The sequence below is a fragment of the Ornithorhynchus anatinus genome, chromosome 2 (genome assembly GCF_004115215.2).
Source record: "Ornithorhynchus anatinus isolate Pmale09 chromosome 2, mOrnAna1.pri.v4, whole genome shotgun sequence".
NCBI classification, from domain to species: Eukaryota; Metazoa; Chordata; class Mammalia; order Monotremata; family Ornithorhynchidae; genus Ornithorhynchus; species Ornithorhynchus anatinus.
In genome coordinates, this window is record NC_041729.1 from 154,611,734 (window position 1) to 154,629,669 (window position 17,936).

At 41.8% G+C, this 17,936-nt stretch overlaps 1 protein-coding gene and 1 non-coding gene across 3 annotated transcripts in view; one reads left to right on the forward strand and one right to left on the reverse strand.

Annotated features, from left to right (window-relative positions):
* Positions 1–17,936, reverse strand: part of SLC38A1 (solute carrier family 38 member 1) — a 95,970-nt gene that overhangs the window by 67,436 nt on the left and 10,598 nt on the right. For both annotated transcript variants that reach the window (XM_029057629.2, XM_029057628.2), the window contains one exon: positions 1,960–2,182. In XM_029057629.2, coding sequence (XP_028913462.1) covers positions 1,960–2,081 — 122 coding nt within the window. In that variant the 5' untranslated portion in view covers positions 2,082–2,182. The remainder of the gene's footprint in view (positions 1–1,959; positions 2,183–17,936) is intronic.
* On the forward strand, positions 8,972–9,109 carry LOC114809306. Its single transcript, XR_003757093.1, has one exon. It is a non-coding gene; the product is annotated as a small nucleolar RNA SNORA7 (small nucleolar RNA).

Genomic DNA, 17,936 nt, shown 5'->3' on the forward strand with positions numbered 1-17,936 from the left:
GGTAACTAATGTACTTTGAGTCATGATGTTTCTGATGCTGTGTGGGAGGAGAAAGGAAGAGGAAGGAAGGGGAGAGCAGGGAGGTTCATTTCCTAATCTCGGGCAAAATGGCACAGCTAAAATAGTGCAACGTATAACCTCCAGTCAGGGACTGCATCCAGCCTAATTTGCTATCTATCGCAGAGTTTACAACTGTTCGGCACATTTTTATTTTTTGGTGGTTTTTTTTAAGTGGTATTTGTTAAGCCCTTATTTTGCATCAGACACTGTACTAAGCACTGGGGTAGATACAAGTTAATGAGGTTGGGAACAGTCCAGGTCCCGCATGGGGCTCATAGTCTTAATACCCATTCTCGAGATGAATAGCTGAAGCAGAGAAAAGTTGAATGACTTGCCCAAGGTGGCACAGCAGACAAGTGGCAGAGCTGGGATTAGAACCCTGGTCCTTCTGTCTTCCAGACCCTTGCCCTATCCATTAGGCCATGCTGCTTAACAAATACCATAAAACATATATACATAAATATATATATATATATTCATTCAATCATATTTATTGAGTGCTTACTGTGTGCAAAGAACTGTACTATTCATTCATTCACTCCATCGTATTTATAGAGCGCTTACTTTGTGCTCGGCACTGTACTAAGCACTTGGAAGAGTACAGTATAACAATAAGGAGACACATTCCCTAACCAAAACAAGCTTACAGACTAGAGGGGGAGAAAGGCATTAATATAAATACATTACACAATAAATTACATTTATTATATATAAATAAAACCATTCAGAATGCGACACACTAGTCAAAATAAAGCTAGGAGTCATTTAAGTGTTTTCCTGTAGTCTCATTTTTTATTTTTGAGTCTAAATTTTATATTCCATAAAAATCTTAAATTATAAGATCTAATGTCCCTTAATATGTTTCCCACTACAATTACTTTACAGTCATTAAAAATATATCATTTGCGGTACTATTCTTACTATTGCTTTTTTAGTTTTTTAGCATTGGAATGTTAGCTGCTGTGAATGATGTTTTGTTCAACATATTTATCAATAATAATAATAATAATGGTATTTAAGTGCTTACTATGTACCAAGCACTGTTCTAAGCACTGGGGTAGGTACAAGCTAATCAGGTTATCCCACTTGGAACTCACAGTCTTCATCCTCATTTTACAGATGAGGTAACTGAGGCACAGAGAAGTTAAGTAACTTGCCCAAGATCATAAAGGTGACAAGTGGTGGAGGTGGCATTAGAACCCATGACTTCTGGCTCCCAAACCCATGCTCCTGCCACTAGGTCATGCTGCTCTGCATGGGTGTAGGGTGTAGGCACAGGATGGCAAAAGATAAGCCAGTGTGTGGGTATAAATCCAACAGCGCCTCTATTCAAAGCTTCAGCACTTTAAAATTTCATCTTTGAAAATTCTAGGCTAGGGATATAATACAGTTGTACAGTTACTATATAAAACTGAAAGATTTGAAAGAATAAACAAATCACTCTTCTGTCTGCTTCATCTGCTATTGCTGTCTTTCCCCAACAGATGTCACATATGAATATAAATCGGGAAGCAGAATGGTCTAGTGGTGGAGCACGGGTCTGGGAGGCAGAAGGATTTAGGTTCTAGTCTTGGCTCTGTTATGTGACCTTGGGCAGATTACTTCACTCTTCTGTGCCTCAGGCTACCTCATCTGGAAAATGGGGATTAAGACTGTGAGTCCCATGTGGGACATGGACTGTGTCCAACCTAACTACCTTGTATCTACCTCTATGCTTAGAACAGTGCCTGGCACATAGTAAGTGCTTAACAAATACCATAAATAAAAGGTTTTTTTTAAATGAATTACAGCTAATAGAGCATGGCTTGATGAATAATTCAGAAGAAAGAATATCAGAATACTTTAAAAAAGAATTTCTTGCACTGGATACAGAAGGCATCACTTAAAAAAACAACTCACCTATTTATTTGTCCATTTTCAACTTCTGTAAAATCATTGGAGTCATTACTGACATTATCATCTTCCGGGACAGTCATATTCTGCAACTCAGTTAATTCCAGTCCACTTTTAAAATGCATCATGGCTTTGGAAGAGTATGCTTCCAAAGTTTTCTTCAAGTTTTAAGGATTTTTGGAGTGTATATTTATCACAGGAGGGCACCAACCCTAAGCGCTTGATATACCTGAAATGCAATAAAAATAGTTAAAATATTTTGATAACATTTCTGATCAGAAATAACTGAAACAGTTAAAAAAATTAATTTTTCTTAAATAAACATGGTATTTTTAACCCTCTTTAAGGAAAAGTAAGACTATATAGATAATAATAATAATAATAAAGATGGTATTTGTTAGGTGCTTACTATGTGCCAAGCAGAGTTCTAAGCGTAGGGGTAGATACAAGGTAATCAGGATGTCCCATGCGGGGCTCACAGTCTTAATCCCCATTTTACAGATGAGGTAACAGGCACAGAGAAGTGAAGCAACTTGCCCAAAGACACAGAGCTGACAAGTGGCGGAGCCAGGATTAGAAGCCATGACCTCTGACTCCCAAGCCTGTGCTCTTGCCATAGTCTAGCCTCTACTCTTTGTTCTCCCCTTTGAACTATGAAATGTCATATATTAGAATTTTTATTTCTTAAAGCCCTAAGTATACCAGTTGCAGGCAACCTAGAAATATGCTTTTGTACAGTGCACTGCACACAGTAAGCACTCCATATATACCACTGATTGACTGATCATTAGCAAGTTCCTTCTCAAGAAAATCTCTTTTAAAATGACTATGATCCAGTTATTTAATATGCAAGATCAAAACTTTGTAATTGGTGAAAATTGCTCAAAAAAGTAAACATCTTCCTTGGACATCCTATCTTAATAAAAATGTAAATCCAAAAGGAACAACATTGTGAGTAATCAAATTCAAACATGATGAGCAACCCAAGGCATATAAATCGGTATTTTTAAACTCAGAAAATGTTTATATTCCGATGTAAGTGGTTAAATCAATCTCTTCAGTGGAATCAATCCACTTAAAGGAAACATAAATGAGACCCATAAGGATTTGGGATAATCCATCTGAAAATAAATTTATTCATAGAAATCTAAGAATATTTCAGAAACTACATTTTGCTGCAATGAGTTGATTTTTCAAGGTAACATTCACTTGGTTTAATATTACATTGGGAAATACAAGTCTCTACTTCAAAAGTAGAGGGCTGTATATTGAGATTTAATCACTACTCCATTTCAGAGGTAGAAAATTTAGAAAATCTGGTCTTCCAGAATATACCTGAGATATATTATTTTTGGAATATCATTCTGTAAACCATGATATAGAATACATTTGTCTTCAAATAATGAATCAAAAGACAGCATTTTTAGGAGCATATAACAACATACACATCACCCCATCTAGGTCCCCTTCCATTCTCCCTCTACACCCACTCTCTTAGAATACTCATTCGCTTCCATGACTTCAACTACCACCTCTATGTGAATGATTCCCAAATCCATATCTCCAACCCTGATCTCAACTTGAATGTCCTGCCATCACCTCAGCCTTAGCATGTCTAAAACAGACCTCATCTTCCCACCCAAACCCTGCCCTCCCACGGACTTTACCGTCACTGAAGACAGCACCACTATTCTTCCTGTTATCCTTGACTCCTCTCTCTCATTCAACCCATATATTCCATCCATCATTAAATCCTGTAAATTCAACCTTCACACCATCGTTACGATCCATCCTTTCCTCTCCATCCAAACTGCTACCACGTTAATCCAAGCACTTCTCCTATCCTGGCTTGATTACTGTATCAAGCCTCTTTGCTGACCTCCCAGCCTCCTGTCTCTCCCCAGTCCAGACCACACTTCACTCTGCTGCCCAGATCCTTTTTTCTACAAAAACATTCAGTCCATGTTTGCCCATTCCTCAAGAACCTCCAGTGCTTGCCCATCACCTACACCTCAAGCAGAAACTCCTCACCATTGGCTTTAAAGCATTCAATCACCTTGCCGCCTCCTACCTCACCTCACTACTCTCCTATTACAATGCAGCCCACACACTTGGCTCTTATAATGCCAACCTACTCACTGTACCTCCGTCTCATTTATCCTGCTGCTGACCCCTCGGCCACATTCTGCCTCTGGCCTGGAATGCCCTCCCTTTTCAAATCTGACAATTACTCACCCCATTTTCCTCCAAGAGGTCTTCCCTGCCTAAGCCCTGGTTTCCTTTTTTCCCCACTCTCTTCAGTGTCACCCAGCCCCACAGTACTTATGTACCTACCCACAAATTATTTATGTTAATATCTGTCTCCCTCACAGACTGTAAGCTCACTGTGGGCAGACGAGTCCATTATATTGTGTTATGCTCTCCCAAAGAACTTAGTATAGTGGTGTGAACTGACTGATTCATTACTGAACTAACTGAATCCATCTCTGACCAAAAGGTTTAATCACTTGATCCATTTTGGTCATTAATCCCTGAATGGAAGTTTTCTCTTTCTTGGGATCTAATTTGTTATAAAGGAGGTCCTATCTACTGTTCTGCTAGGGAGCAACATGGCACCCCAACTTTTTTTTTACTTTGTATATACACAAATCACATCTTTTTTTCATTCATTCATTCAATCATATCTATTTAGCGCTTACCGGGTGCAGAGCACTGTACTAAGCACTTGGAAAGTACAAATCAGCAACAAACAGAGACAATCCCTGCCCAATAACGGGCTCACAGTCCAAAAGTGGGGGGACAGATATCAAAACAAATACACAGGCAATAACAGCATCAATATGAATAAACAGAATTATAGATATTACACATCATTAATAAAATAATTATATATATATATAGATACACACATACACACAAGTGCTGTGGGGCGGGGGGTAGGGCAGAGGGAATGAGTTGGAGCAATGGGGAGGGAAGGAGGAGCAAAGGAAAAGAGGGGCTAAGTCTGGGAAGGCCTCCTGGAGGAGGTCAGCTTTCAGTAGGGCTCTGAAAGGGGGGAAGTGTGCTAGTTTGGTGGATTTGAGGAGGGAGGGCAATCCTGGCCAGAGGTAGGACGTGGGTCAGGAGTTGACGGCGGGACAGGTGAGAACGTCACACAGTGAGAAGGTTAGCGGCACCAAAGGAGCAGAATGTGCGGGCTGAAGGAGAGAAGGGAGGTGAGGTGGGAGGGGACAAGATGATGGAGAGCTTTGAAGCCAACAGTGAGCAGTTTTTGCTTGATACAGAGGTTGATAGGCAACAACTGGAGATTTTTGAGGAGGGCAGTGACATGGCCAGAGGGCTTCTGTAGAAAGATAATCCAGGCAGCAGAGGGAAGTATCGACTGAAGTGGGGAGAGAGAGGAGGCTGGGAGATCAGAAAGGATGCTGTTGCAGTAATCCAGTAGGGATATGATGAGAGATTATACTAACAGGGTAGCAGTTTGGATGGAGAGGAAAGGGCAGATCTTTTTAAAGGAGTTAGCCTAATGTCTTCATTTGAAATGTGTCCTTAAAGTGGGACTTTAAACATACACCTTTCAGTTGATTTTAGGAAATAGTAATTAACAATTATGGCACTTGCTAAGTGCTGGGGCTATGAGATCTGAAATCTTCATTTGCTCTCTAGACTGTTAAACTCGTTGTGGGAAGTGAACATGTCAACCAATTCTGCTGCACTCTACTCTCCCAAGTGCACTCTACACAAAGTAAGTGCTTAATAAATACCATTGATGATGATGACAGCGTTTTTTCAAACGAGGTGATCTGGATATCGCCGATCCATGTTGCTTTCCTTCCCCAGCTACGTTCACCATTAATTCAACTGGCCTTGTTGGCTTTCTATTTCTTTAGTTGTTTCACAATTGACAGAAACAGATCTTTTCAGTCATTATTCCTTGGGTCTCCCAACTTGTCCTTTAGAGATTTATCTCTATCTAGCTCAACCTCTTTTTTATTATTATTATTAGGGTATTTGTTAAATGTTTATTATGTGCAAACTATTGTACTAAGTGCTGGGGTGAATACAAGCAAATCAGGTTGGACACAGTCCCTGTCCCACATAGGGCTCACAGTCTTAATCCCCATTTTACAGATGAGGAAACTGAAGCCTAGAAAAGTGAAGTGACTTGCCCAAGTTCACACAGCACTGAAGTGGCAGAGCCTGGATTAGAACCCATGACTTTTTGACTCCCAGGCCCGAGCTCTATCCACTAGACCACGTTGCTTCTCTTGTAACGACAACTTTAATTCTTGAATATGTGGAAACATTTTCCCCTCTAGACCATAAGCTAAGAGTGTGCAGGGAACATGTCTGCTAACTCTATTGTGTTCTACTCTCCTCAGCACTTAATACAGTGCTCTGTATATAGTAAGCGCTCAATGAATATCATTGATTGATGTGACTGATTATATCTACCAAGCACTTAGTACAGTGCTCTGCACACAGAAAGGACTCAATAAATACAACTGATTAACTGATTGATTTCCCTTTCCAATTCTGCTGCACCACTTGCAAAAATACCCCATGTTCTATTTGCCATCAAAACTTATTAATTCCTCCCCGTTGGGTTTTCTAATACAACTGCAAAAGTTCTGGTGAGCTGCCATCCCCCCACTTGACTCCTCTGAGCACATTCATACAGTAAGGGCAATTGAACATTTTTATTTCAGTCACATAATCGTGCCGCATTTCCCCCTGAAAAACCCATGCCTCAAGTTAATTCCAGTTGAATCAAAAATGACATTAAATTCTGATGAGTTAAAATGCTTCCTGTAGAGCTTCGTTTTCCCCCAAGAGGTGCTAGTGTCCTAATTCTTTGCATCGCTTCCATTGCCATTGGCCACGATAAGCTGAGGGAGAAGAGAAGAGGGTCGACAGATGGGAAGAGCTGAGCTATTGGATACCATTTCCTCTGACCCTGGGGGCTCTTCATGAAAGGTGCCAGGCCTGTGCCCACAGGTTAAGTCCTGTTTTTTTGCAATCCACAAGCCCAAAAACCAACCAGGATTTGGAAGTCTCAGAATTTTCAGTTAGCTGGCAGAAGGAGTGAATGTGGTCACAAGTTGCAAATCTTGAACAAAATCCAGCTTGTTCTCTGATGGTATGCAGTCCGAGGTCATTATTGATGTGGTTACTCTGGTGAAGATTTTGTATATTTGTAAGAAAGTTATTGGATAGTAGTTTTGAAGGTCTTCAGAGTCTTCTTTCTTCATCAACAGTATTGTCCGTTCTTTTCCATGCAGTCGGCAGGCTGTCGTTCATAATGGGCCCATTGAAATGTTGTGCCAGGGCTTTTGAGGTAAACCTTCTGCTTTGAAACATTCCAGTCATATATCATTCCTGCCTGGGACAGTTTTTACATTTCACACTCTGAACAGAATGTTCCACTTCTTCCCAAATTGCTTCTGGGACTGGTTCTTCACTTACTCAAGAGACTTACTGTGACTTTAGAGAAGGAGCGATCACTGTAAAATGTGATTTTGATCCTATTTGCCATCCTTGACTTTCAATTACTAGATTCTGTGTTTCAGCTTTATATTTCTTCAGCTCTTCTCAAATTCTCCCTCATGTTTTGTTCTTAATCTCAACATACTTCCAAACAATGCTTGTCTATTCCCTGTCCTTCCTTCTGCCTCTGCCCACTTCAGTCCATACTTCACTTTACTACTGGGATCCTTTTTCTATAAAACTATTCAGTCCAGGTTTCCCCACTCCTCAAGAACCTCCAGTGGTTGCTCATCCACCTCTGCATCAGAAAGAAACTCCTCACCATTGGCTTTAAATTCAATTCAATTTTTGAGTGCTTAGTGTGTGCAGAGCACTGTACTAAGTGCTTGGGAGAGTACAATACAACAATAAACAGACACATTCCCTGACCACAACACGCTTACAATCTAGAAGGGGGGAGACAGACATTAATATAAATAAATTACTGATAAGTACCTAAGTACTATGGGGCTGGGAGCGAGGAAGAAAAAAGGGAGCAAGTAAGGATGACACAGAAGGGAGTGGGAGAAGAGGAAATTTGGGGGCTTAGTCAGGGAAGGCCTTTTGAAGGAAATGTGCCTTCAATAAGGCTTTGAAGTGAGAGGGGAAAGCAGATGTCTTGTAAGTAATTGTGTCTTACGCACTTTGATGTCCTGTTCCAAATTCTTGGTCACTTTTTTTTTTAATTCTGTCTGCATTAAAGTCCCTTTTCTTCACCTCTTGAAGCACATCTTTGAGCTTTCTTAAAACCGAGTTGGTCGCACTGGGCTGTACACTTCTTCTATCTCCAATATGCTGTGATGTCTAAATGGCACTAAGTATCATAACTGTGGGTGTCATAACTGTCACTCTCTTTCCCAAGAACTCCATGATCCACTTCACAATAAATCCAAAGCCTTTGGGTCGATTTTATAGTCTGCATTTCCATTAGACTGTAAGCTCCTTGTAATCAGGCAACAGGTCTTTTGCTACTTTCCCAAACTCTTAGCACAGTGTACTGCGTTCCAAAAGCACTCAGTAAATATCATTATTAATAATGTTAATAATGTTGGTATTTGTTAAGCACTTACTATGTGCCGAGCACTGTTCTAAGTGCTGGGGTAGATACAGGGTAATCAGGTTGTCCCACGTGAGGCTCACACTTAATCCCCATTTTACAGATGAGGTAACTGAGGCACAGAAAAGTTAAGTGACTTGCCCACAGTCACACAGCTGACAAGTGGCAGAGCCGGGAGTCGAACTCATGACCTCTGACTCCGAAGTCCAGGCTCTTTCCACTGAGCCACGCTGCCTCATTATTACTTCTTCTTTGCAATGGCCTATGTGCTGACAGTGTTTGCTTAAACCCAGGCATCTATGAGTAGCCCATCTCATGACAGGATTTGAAAATCCTGGCCTCCTCAAAGCAATTTGAATCTTTCTCCATTGTATCTTGTGCAGCCCCAAAGGAAGTTGTTCTTTACCCTCATTTGCCAGTTTGTACCACTTCATTCCCCTCTCAGGATTGCTCCTGGAGAGTTTCCAGTACTGTTCTAGTCTTGGCTATGGGAGGGAGAATCGAACAGAGGCATACCTATTCCATTCCTAGCTTGGGCAGTGGCTAGTGATTGGAAGGCAATCTGCTACAGGTCAAAACTCATCTGTGCTGGGCAGCAGCAGCATGGGAAAGAATTGAGGGCAGAGACCTTGTTTACTGAGTAAACCACTTCTGTACTTTTACCAAGAATATTCTATGGACACACTACCGGAATGATTGCCGATGGATCTGGGGCATTCCGGGAGCGATGTGTCCATGAAGTCGCTATGGGTTGGAGACAACTTGACAGCATAAGACAAGACCACTTCATTTGGTATTCATTATTTGCCAATTTTTGGCGGGGAACTCTATGGCTGCCTATCTTTGGATTATTTGACTGTGATAGATCTCTCACTTTCACCAGGCTGGTTCTTGAATGATAGGGGCATGATCATATATTTATAATTCTATTTATTTATATTGATGCCTGATAACTTGTTTTGATGTCTGTCTCCCCTCTTCTAGACTGTAAGCTCAGTGTGGGCAGGGACTGTGTCTCTTTATTGCGGAATTGTACTTTCCAAGCACTTAGTAAGCACTCAATAAATATGACTGAATGAATGAATGAACAATCAAAGTCACTAATGTTCAAGATTCTAACTTGACGTCTTAGTAGCTGGGCTCGACCTAACAAAACATACAGACTACTGAACTTCTCACTATAGAGCTCCCACAACAGTGACAGAGAGATGTTTTTTGTGAGTACAGCTTTATCTATAAAATCTATATACTATAAAATCATTTAAAAATCTATAAAATGCTATTCAATACACATAATAATTATTGTATTCATCAAATGCTTACTATGTGCCAGACACTGTACTAAGCACTGAAGTAGAGACAAGATAACCAGGTTGGACACACTGTCTGTCCCACACGGGGCTCACGGTCTTAATCCCCATTTTACAGATGAGGAAAATGAGGCACAGAGAATTTAAGTGACTTGCCCAAGGCCACACAGCAGACAAGTGGTGGAGTCTGGATTAGAATCCAGGAATTCTGACTCCCCGGCCCATGCTCTCTAAACTAGGCCACGCTACTTCTCATGTAACTTTCTTCCATTACAGGTAACTCTTGATTATGCAGTGGTAGGTTATAAAATTTTGCATTAGCCATAAAACTTGTTCTTTTTTCTCTCCTTCAATGGGAGAGACATCTACATCTCAACACTGTTTAGACAGGTAGGTCACAACCAAAGCAAAATAGGTCTGGTTGAAAGAAAGCAAAGGAGTTGCAGGGGAGGAAAGGACAAAAACACAGAGAGTGAAGGACTGGTATGCCTACATTTTCCAGAAGCTATTGGGGCATTCAGGGAGGAATCTGCCTTTTCTGCCACAGGTAGTGAGTTCTTCCACTCTCTGGGAAAAGCTGAGGTAGAGCTTGTTTTTTTCCTAAGGGTGTGCTCAGAGGGAATCTTCTCTCTGCCTATTGCTTTTGCTCCAACTGGTAGATTACCTCTTCCTCTGGTTGCTGACTGCATACCCACATTCTGATCTGCCAGAAGATTTCCCAACGGTGAAATCGCTTATCTTGGCTAAACCAAGTAATGGGGCCAAGTGAGAAGCAGCATGGCCTAGTGGAGAGCGCACGGGTCTGGGAGTGAGAAGGTCATGGATTCTAATCCAGGCTCTGCCACTTGTTTGCTGTGTGATCTTAGGCAAGTCACTTTTCTTCTCTGTACTTCAGTTACTCATGTGTAAAATGGGAATTAAGAGTGTGAACCCCTTGTGGGACATGGACTGTGTACAACCAGATTAGCTTTACCCCAGTGCTTAGTGCAGTGCTTGGAACATAGTAATAATAGTAACCATGGTATTTGTTAATCGGTATCTGTACTATGTGCCAGGCACTGTACTAAGTGCTGGGATGGATACATGCAAATCGGGTTGGACACAGTCCCTGTCCTATATGGGGCTTGCAATCTTAATCCCCATTTTACAGATGAGTTAACTGAGGCACAGAGAAGTAAAGTGACTTGCCCAAGGTCACACAGCAGACACGTGGCAGATCCGGGACCAGAACTCATGACCTTCTGATTCCCAGGCCCATGCTCTATTCACTACACCATAGAATGCGCTTAATAAATACCATTTTAAAATGTCTGTGGTAAAACTGGACAAGGTGATCTAATTTGGAGTTACTTCACTTTTAAACTGTTTCCACGCCTTCCCTAAGGAGAAGCACCATGATGAGAACCATGTTTGCTTTGCAGACCATAACCAAGTAACATTTTAAAATCTCTCTGCATCTTTTCATTAATCCCTGGGTCTTCAGTGACAAATCCCAGTGTTTGAACAGTATTACTGGTTCCTCCTTAACTTTGGCGATTATTTCGTTTGAGGACCTTGTTCAGGTATGATTACCAGGGCTTTTCTAGAACTAGTTTCTCTATCCCCTCTTTTCCTCTGCGAGGTGCTGAATATAAGAGGGTGCATTTCAATTTCCACCCTTATTCAGTGTCGTGCAGCAAGAAGGCCCCAATTTTATGAGGCATGTGCATTTCTGAGTCTAAAAGTACCTTACCTACTAAAACCAGACATGAATCAGAGAAGCAGTGCGGCCTCATTGACAGTATGGGCCTGGGATTCAAAAGGACCGGGGTTCTAATCCTGGCTCTGCCACTTATCTGTTATGTACCCTTGGTCAAGTCATTTAACTTCTTTGCTCCTCAGTTACCTCATCTGAAAAATGGGGAGTAAGACTGTGAGCCCATGTGGAACATGGACTGTATCCAACTTGATTAGCTTGTATCTACTCCAGTGCTCAGTACAGTGCTGGGCATAGAGTAACCACTAAAGAGATACCATAAAAAAAGACTGATTGTTCAGTGATACTGACACTTTCAGCCTGTCCAGGTCATGTTACTCTCACAACTCAGATAGCTATTCATAATCAAAATAATTCAAGTAAATGTAAAATTCTAATTGTTTTCCAGTCAGAAAGCACTGATGAAGAAATCAGCAAGAATGTAAAGGCCAGGTAGATGGAAGGGCACCATGGCTCAGTGCACAGAGCCCAGGCTTAGGAGTCGGAGGTCATGGGTTCTAATCCCAAATCCGCCACCTGTCAGCTGTGTGACTTTGGGCAAGTCATTTAACTTCTCGGTGCCTCAGTGACCTCATCTGTAAAATGGGGATTAAGACTGTGAGCCTCATGTGGGACAACCTGATTACCCTGTATCTACCCCAGTGCTTAGAACAGTGCTTGGCAGATAGTAAACGCTTAAAAAATACCAACATTATTATTATTAATATTAAGGGCACCCATTTGATGCAATGAGGAATCTCCTTGTTTAAAAGCAGGAGTCCTTGCCTCATACAGTCACCAAATAAATTTTCTAAAAGGAGAAGTTGATTAATTTTGATACACCTGGGTACTGGGAGTTGGTAATCAAGCCCTGAGGGAAACAATGCACACTGTTATGAAAGCCTTTGATATTCTTTGACATAAGCAGGCTTAAATTTCAATTTCAGGGCTTCTCAATATTGTATTTGCATGGATGCTTGCATCCATTTTGCCATTTAAAATACAAAGAACATAAAAAGTGTATGAAAAGGAAATGAAGAAGATAATGAAAATGAAGAAGGAAATGAAAAGGTAATGACAGGCAAGGACAGTTGTGTAATGGGGCAATAATAAAGAAGTTAATCCTTGAATTAATTTAAGAAATCCAGAATGGTTTAACATCCTTTGATAGTGGTTAATTGAATGGTTCTAACAAATGGTAAAGAGCCATTTGGTTCTTTAAATAGCAAAGCCATATATAGTAACTATAGGAACAATAAGAAAATCAATGCTCTAATATATCCCTACGCTAATCAGTCAATCAATGGTATTTATTGAGCGCTTACTGTGAGTACAGCAGTGTACTAAGCACTTGGGAGAGCACAATTATTCAATTTATGTCTGTCTCCCCCCTAGACTGTAAGCTTGTTATGGGCAAGGAACTTTGTTAATTCTGTTGAATTGTATTCTTCCAAGTAAGCACACAGTAAGTGCTCAATAAATATGGTTGATTGATTGATACAATGCAACAGAGTTGGCAGACACATTCCCTGCCCACAGTGAACTTACAGTCTAGAGAGGGGAGAAAGACATTAATATAAATATATAATTTATAGAAATGTACCTAAGTGCCATGGGGCTGAGGGTGGGGCAAAAACCAAATGCTCAAAGGTCACAGAACCAAGTGCACAGACCTAATAGCTTAATGTATGAACATAATCTTAAAAGTAACAGATGTCTAATCAAAAATGTTTGTTCATGTGTGCCAAAAATGAACCATAATTAATACACTTTAAAATTTATGTCTTTTTTTAGAAGTAGCATTTATTTTACCATTTACTGGGCACCCACTAGGCACTGTACCAGATGATGAGAACATAAATTTGTTGTGGGCAGGGAATGTGTCTGTTTATTATTCTAATGTACCCTCTCAAGCACTTAGTACAGTGCTCTGCACACAGTAAGTGCTCAGTAAATGTGATTGAATGAATAATCTGCATATGAAAATGCATTGCTTATCCATGACTATTAATTCCTATGAAAAGCAAACAAAAGAAAAGAGACAAATACTAACTTTTGGGCTTTTCAACCACCTTTCATTAGACTCACCCTGACTTTCTGACAGGACTTTGGTATCAATCAGTGATATTTATTGAGTACTTACTTTGTGCAGAACACTGTACTAAGCACTTGGAAAGTACAATTCAGCAATAAAGAGATGATCCCTATCCACAATGGGCTTACAGTGGCGGGGGCGCGGGGGAGGAAGAGGGGGCGGGCAGAGACAGATATCAAAACAATTAAACAGGCATCAATAGCATCAGCATAAATAAATAGAATTATAGAGATATACACATCAAAACAAGTAAACTGGCATTAATATAAAGAGAATTATAGATATGTACAAATATACACAAGTGCTGTGGGGCAGGGAAGGGGTACAGCAAAAGGAGCGAGCTGGGGTGGTGGGGAGGGGAGGGGGACCTGAGGAAAAGGGGGGCTTAGTCTGGGAAGTCCTCTTGGAGTGGGTGAGCCTGCAGTAGGGCTTTGAAGAGGGAGAGAAGTGTGACTGTTTGGCGGATTTGAGGAGAAGGACATTCCAGGTTAGGGGTAGGGTGCAGGACAGGTGAGAATGAGGCCCAATGAGAAGGTTAGCATCAGAGGAGTGGAGTGTGTGGACTGGGATGTAGAAGGAGAGAAGGGAGGTGAGGTAGGAGGGGGCAAGGTGATGGAGAGCTATGAAGCCAACAGTGAGGAATTTTTGCTTGATATGGAGGTTGATGGACAACCACTGGAGATTTTTGAGGAGGGGGGGTTACATGCCCAGCGCGTTTATGTAGAAAGATAATCCGAGCAGCAGAGTGAGGTATGGACCGAAGTGGGGAGAGACAGGAGGTTGGGAGGTCAGAAAGGAGGCTGATGCAGTAATCCAGTCAGGATACGATAAGCGATTGTATAACAAGGTAGCGGTTTGGATGGAGAGCAAAGGGCGGATCTTGGCGATGTTGGGAAGGTGAGACTGGAAGGTTTTGGTGACAGATTGGATGTGTGGGGTGAATGAGAGAGCAGAGTCAAGAATGACACCAAGGTTGCGGGCTTGTGAGACAGGAAGGATGGTAGTGCCATCCACAGTGACAGGCAAGTCAAGGAGAGGACAGGGTTTGGGAGGGAAGCTAAGGAACTCTGTCTTGGATATGCTGAGTTTTAGGTGGCAGGAGGACATCCAAGTAGAGGTGTCCTGAAGGCAGGAGGAGATGTGAGCTTGGAGGGAGGGAGGGAGAGAAAACAGGGGAGGAGATATAGATTTGGGTGTCACCTGCACAGACATGATAGTTGAAGCCGATGGAGCAAATGAGTTCACCAGGGGAGTGAATCTAGGAGAGTACAATCTAACAATATAACAGACACATTCCCTGCCCACAATGAGCTTAAAGTCTAGAGGGGGAGACAAACATTACTATAAATAAAATTACAAAAAATTTAAAATACTGTGGGGGGCGGTGAATAAAGGGAGCAAGTCAGGGCAACGCAGAAGAGAGTGGAAGAAAAGGAAAAGTAAGCTCCCTGAGGGCAGGGATCATGTCTTTTGACTCTACTGTGCTCTCCTAAGTGTTTAGTACAGGGCTTGGCAAGGAGTTGGCACTCAATAAATACTGCTGATTGATTAATAGTTGAGGATCACTGCCCTAGGTGACAAGTGAGGTTGGGACTAGTGGCTGGATCAGGCTGACCCAGATCCCAGAGCCTTGGGCATGTGAGCAGTGTGAGAATAACAATAATAGTAATGTTGGTATTTGTTAAGCACTTACTATGTGCAGAGCACTGTTCTAAACCCTGGGGTAGATTCAAGGTAATCAGGTTGTCCCACATGAGGCTCACAGTCTTAATCCCCATTTCACAGATGAGATACTGAGGCACCGAGAAGTGAAGTGACTTGCCCAAGGTCACACAGCTGACAGGTGCAAGAGCCGGGACTAGAACCCATGACCTCTGACTCCTAAGCCTGTGCTCTTTCCACTGAGCCGCGCTGCTTCTGGAGACTTGCCAAGGAAAGTTATGGGCTACATTCATTCATTCATTCATTCATTCATTCATTCATTCATTCAATCGTATTTATTGAGTGCTTACTGTGTGCAGAGCACTGTACTAAATGCTTGGGGAAAGTTCAATACAGCAATAAAGAGAGACAATCCCTACCCAAAACGAACTCACAATCTGGGGGGGGGGGGGGGGGGAAGACATCAATACAAGTAAACAGACATCAATATAAATAAATAAAATTACAGATAAATTTCATAAGCACGCTGGGGCTGGGAGGGGGTGATGAGCAATGGGAGTGACTCAGGGTGACATGGAAGGAAGTGGCAGGGAGGGGAGGAGGGGGAGAGGGCCATGCCCTGAGGCAGAGCACTACAGTGGCTGCGGAGGGTGCTTGCAGCCTGGAGGGGCCCAGATGCCAGCGCCTAGCAAGGTGTGGGCACCTCACTGCCTGGGGGGAAAACGGGCCAGTTGGGACCACTGCCCCTCCGGCTCCAGCCCTGGCCCCTAGTGGGGCTCTTGCTGGCAGCCTGGGGGCTCCTGTGGGGCAGGGCGATATGTATCCACCCAGTGCTTAGTACAGTGCCTGGCACAAAGTAAGCGATTAAATACCATCATTATGATGTGTTTCCCTACTGCACATCCACCCCAGGGCTCAGTACTACGCTCAGGAGAGCTGAGTCCTCAGCTCTGATTCATTGACTGAGTATACATTCAGTTGTATTTATTGAGAGCTTACGGTGTGCAGAGCACTGTACTAAGCACTTGGGAGAGTACAACACAATAATAAAAAGACATCTGACAATTACTCTCCCTCCCCTTCAATGTCCTGTTGAAGGCAGATCTCCAAGAGGCCTTCTCGAAGTTCCCTTTCCTCTTCACCCACTCCTTTCTACATCACCCTGACTTGCTCCCTTTGTTCTTCCCCCCTCCCAGTCTCAGAGCACTTTTGTAAACATCTGTCATTTATTTATATTAATGTCTGTGTCCCCGCCCCCCCCCCCCCAGTCTGTAAGCCCATTGTGGGCAGGGAATGTGCCTGTTTACTGCTGCATTGTACTCTTCCAAGCACTTAGTACAGTGCTCAGCACAAAGTGCTAAATAAATACGACAATGAATGAATTAATTAATTAAGAGAGAAGTTGGTGCCAGGGGGTACTACTGGAACAAGAGTGGTGAGCCAGGGAAAAGAAGGACATCCCACTTTCATCTTAGACTGAGTGCCACGTGGGACAGGGACTGTGTCTCACCTAATTATCTTGTATCTACTCCAGCAGCTTAGAACAGTGCTAGACACACAGTAAGCATTTAATAAATGTCACCATTATTACTAATTGAACATTTAATCACTTTATTTGGGACTTCTCTTTCGTGAGAACCTTGGGATGCATTTTAGAGTGGGATGATAGAATTTAATGAATGCTTACTCTGTGCAGAGCACTGTACTAAGAGTACAACATTCATTCAGTCATACTCATTGAGCACAAACTGTGTGCAAAGCACACAGAAGAGTACTCTACAACCTGCTGTGGTGTTGTGTGACCTTGGGCAAGTCATTTCACTTCTCTGGACCTCAGTTACTTCATCTGTAAAACGGGGATTGAGACTGTGAGCCCCACATGGGACAGAGACTGTGTCCCACCTGACTTGCTTGTAACCAGCCCAGCACTTAGTACAATGATGGGTACATAGTAAGCATTTAACAAATGCCACAATTATTATTATTATTATTATCTCTGCCCTCAAAGAATTTACAACGTAGCACGGAAAACAGACATTGAAATAAGTTATAGGTAGGCAATAGGCAATAGATTATAAAGATACTCTTTGAAGGCCCAACATATTCTTGTAGCCTAAAAATATATTAGATTTTTATTAATTTTTCAACTTTACGACACTACTTGGTCTCCTTCCAAGAGGAAGGCACGATCAACTAATGTGAGCCAATGAAACCATCCTATAACTCTATTATTGCAAAGAGAGATTTAGTCATAAAGTGCATATTATATTAAGAGCTAAATTAAATCTAGAGCCAGGGCAGGGTTGTCAATATTGCCAAAATTCACATGATGAAAAAATTGCTGGACTAATTTTAAGTCATTTCTCACAACATACTTTTTGGGTTGAAATTAATCTGGATTTGTTTCTGACCCAAGGGAAATACTTGACTCTTTTTACACTTAATCTAAAATATTCACTATGTAAATGTTTTAATGCTTCCATTAAACGAATTGCTGTAAAATTAAAATCACCCGGTCAAAATGTAAGCCACTGTATGTCATCCTTTCCTCACCAAAATGGCCTTTTCTTGGAAAAACACAGGTAATGAATAATGCTT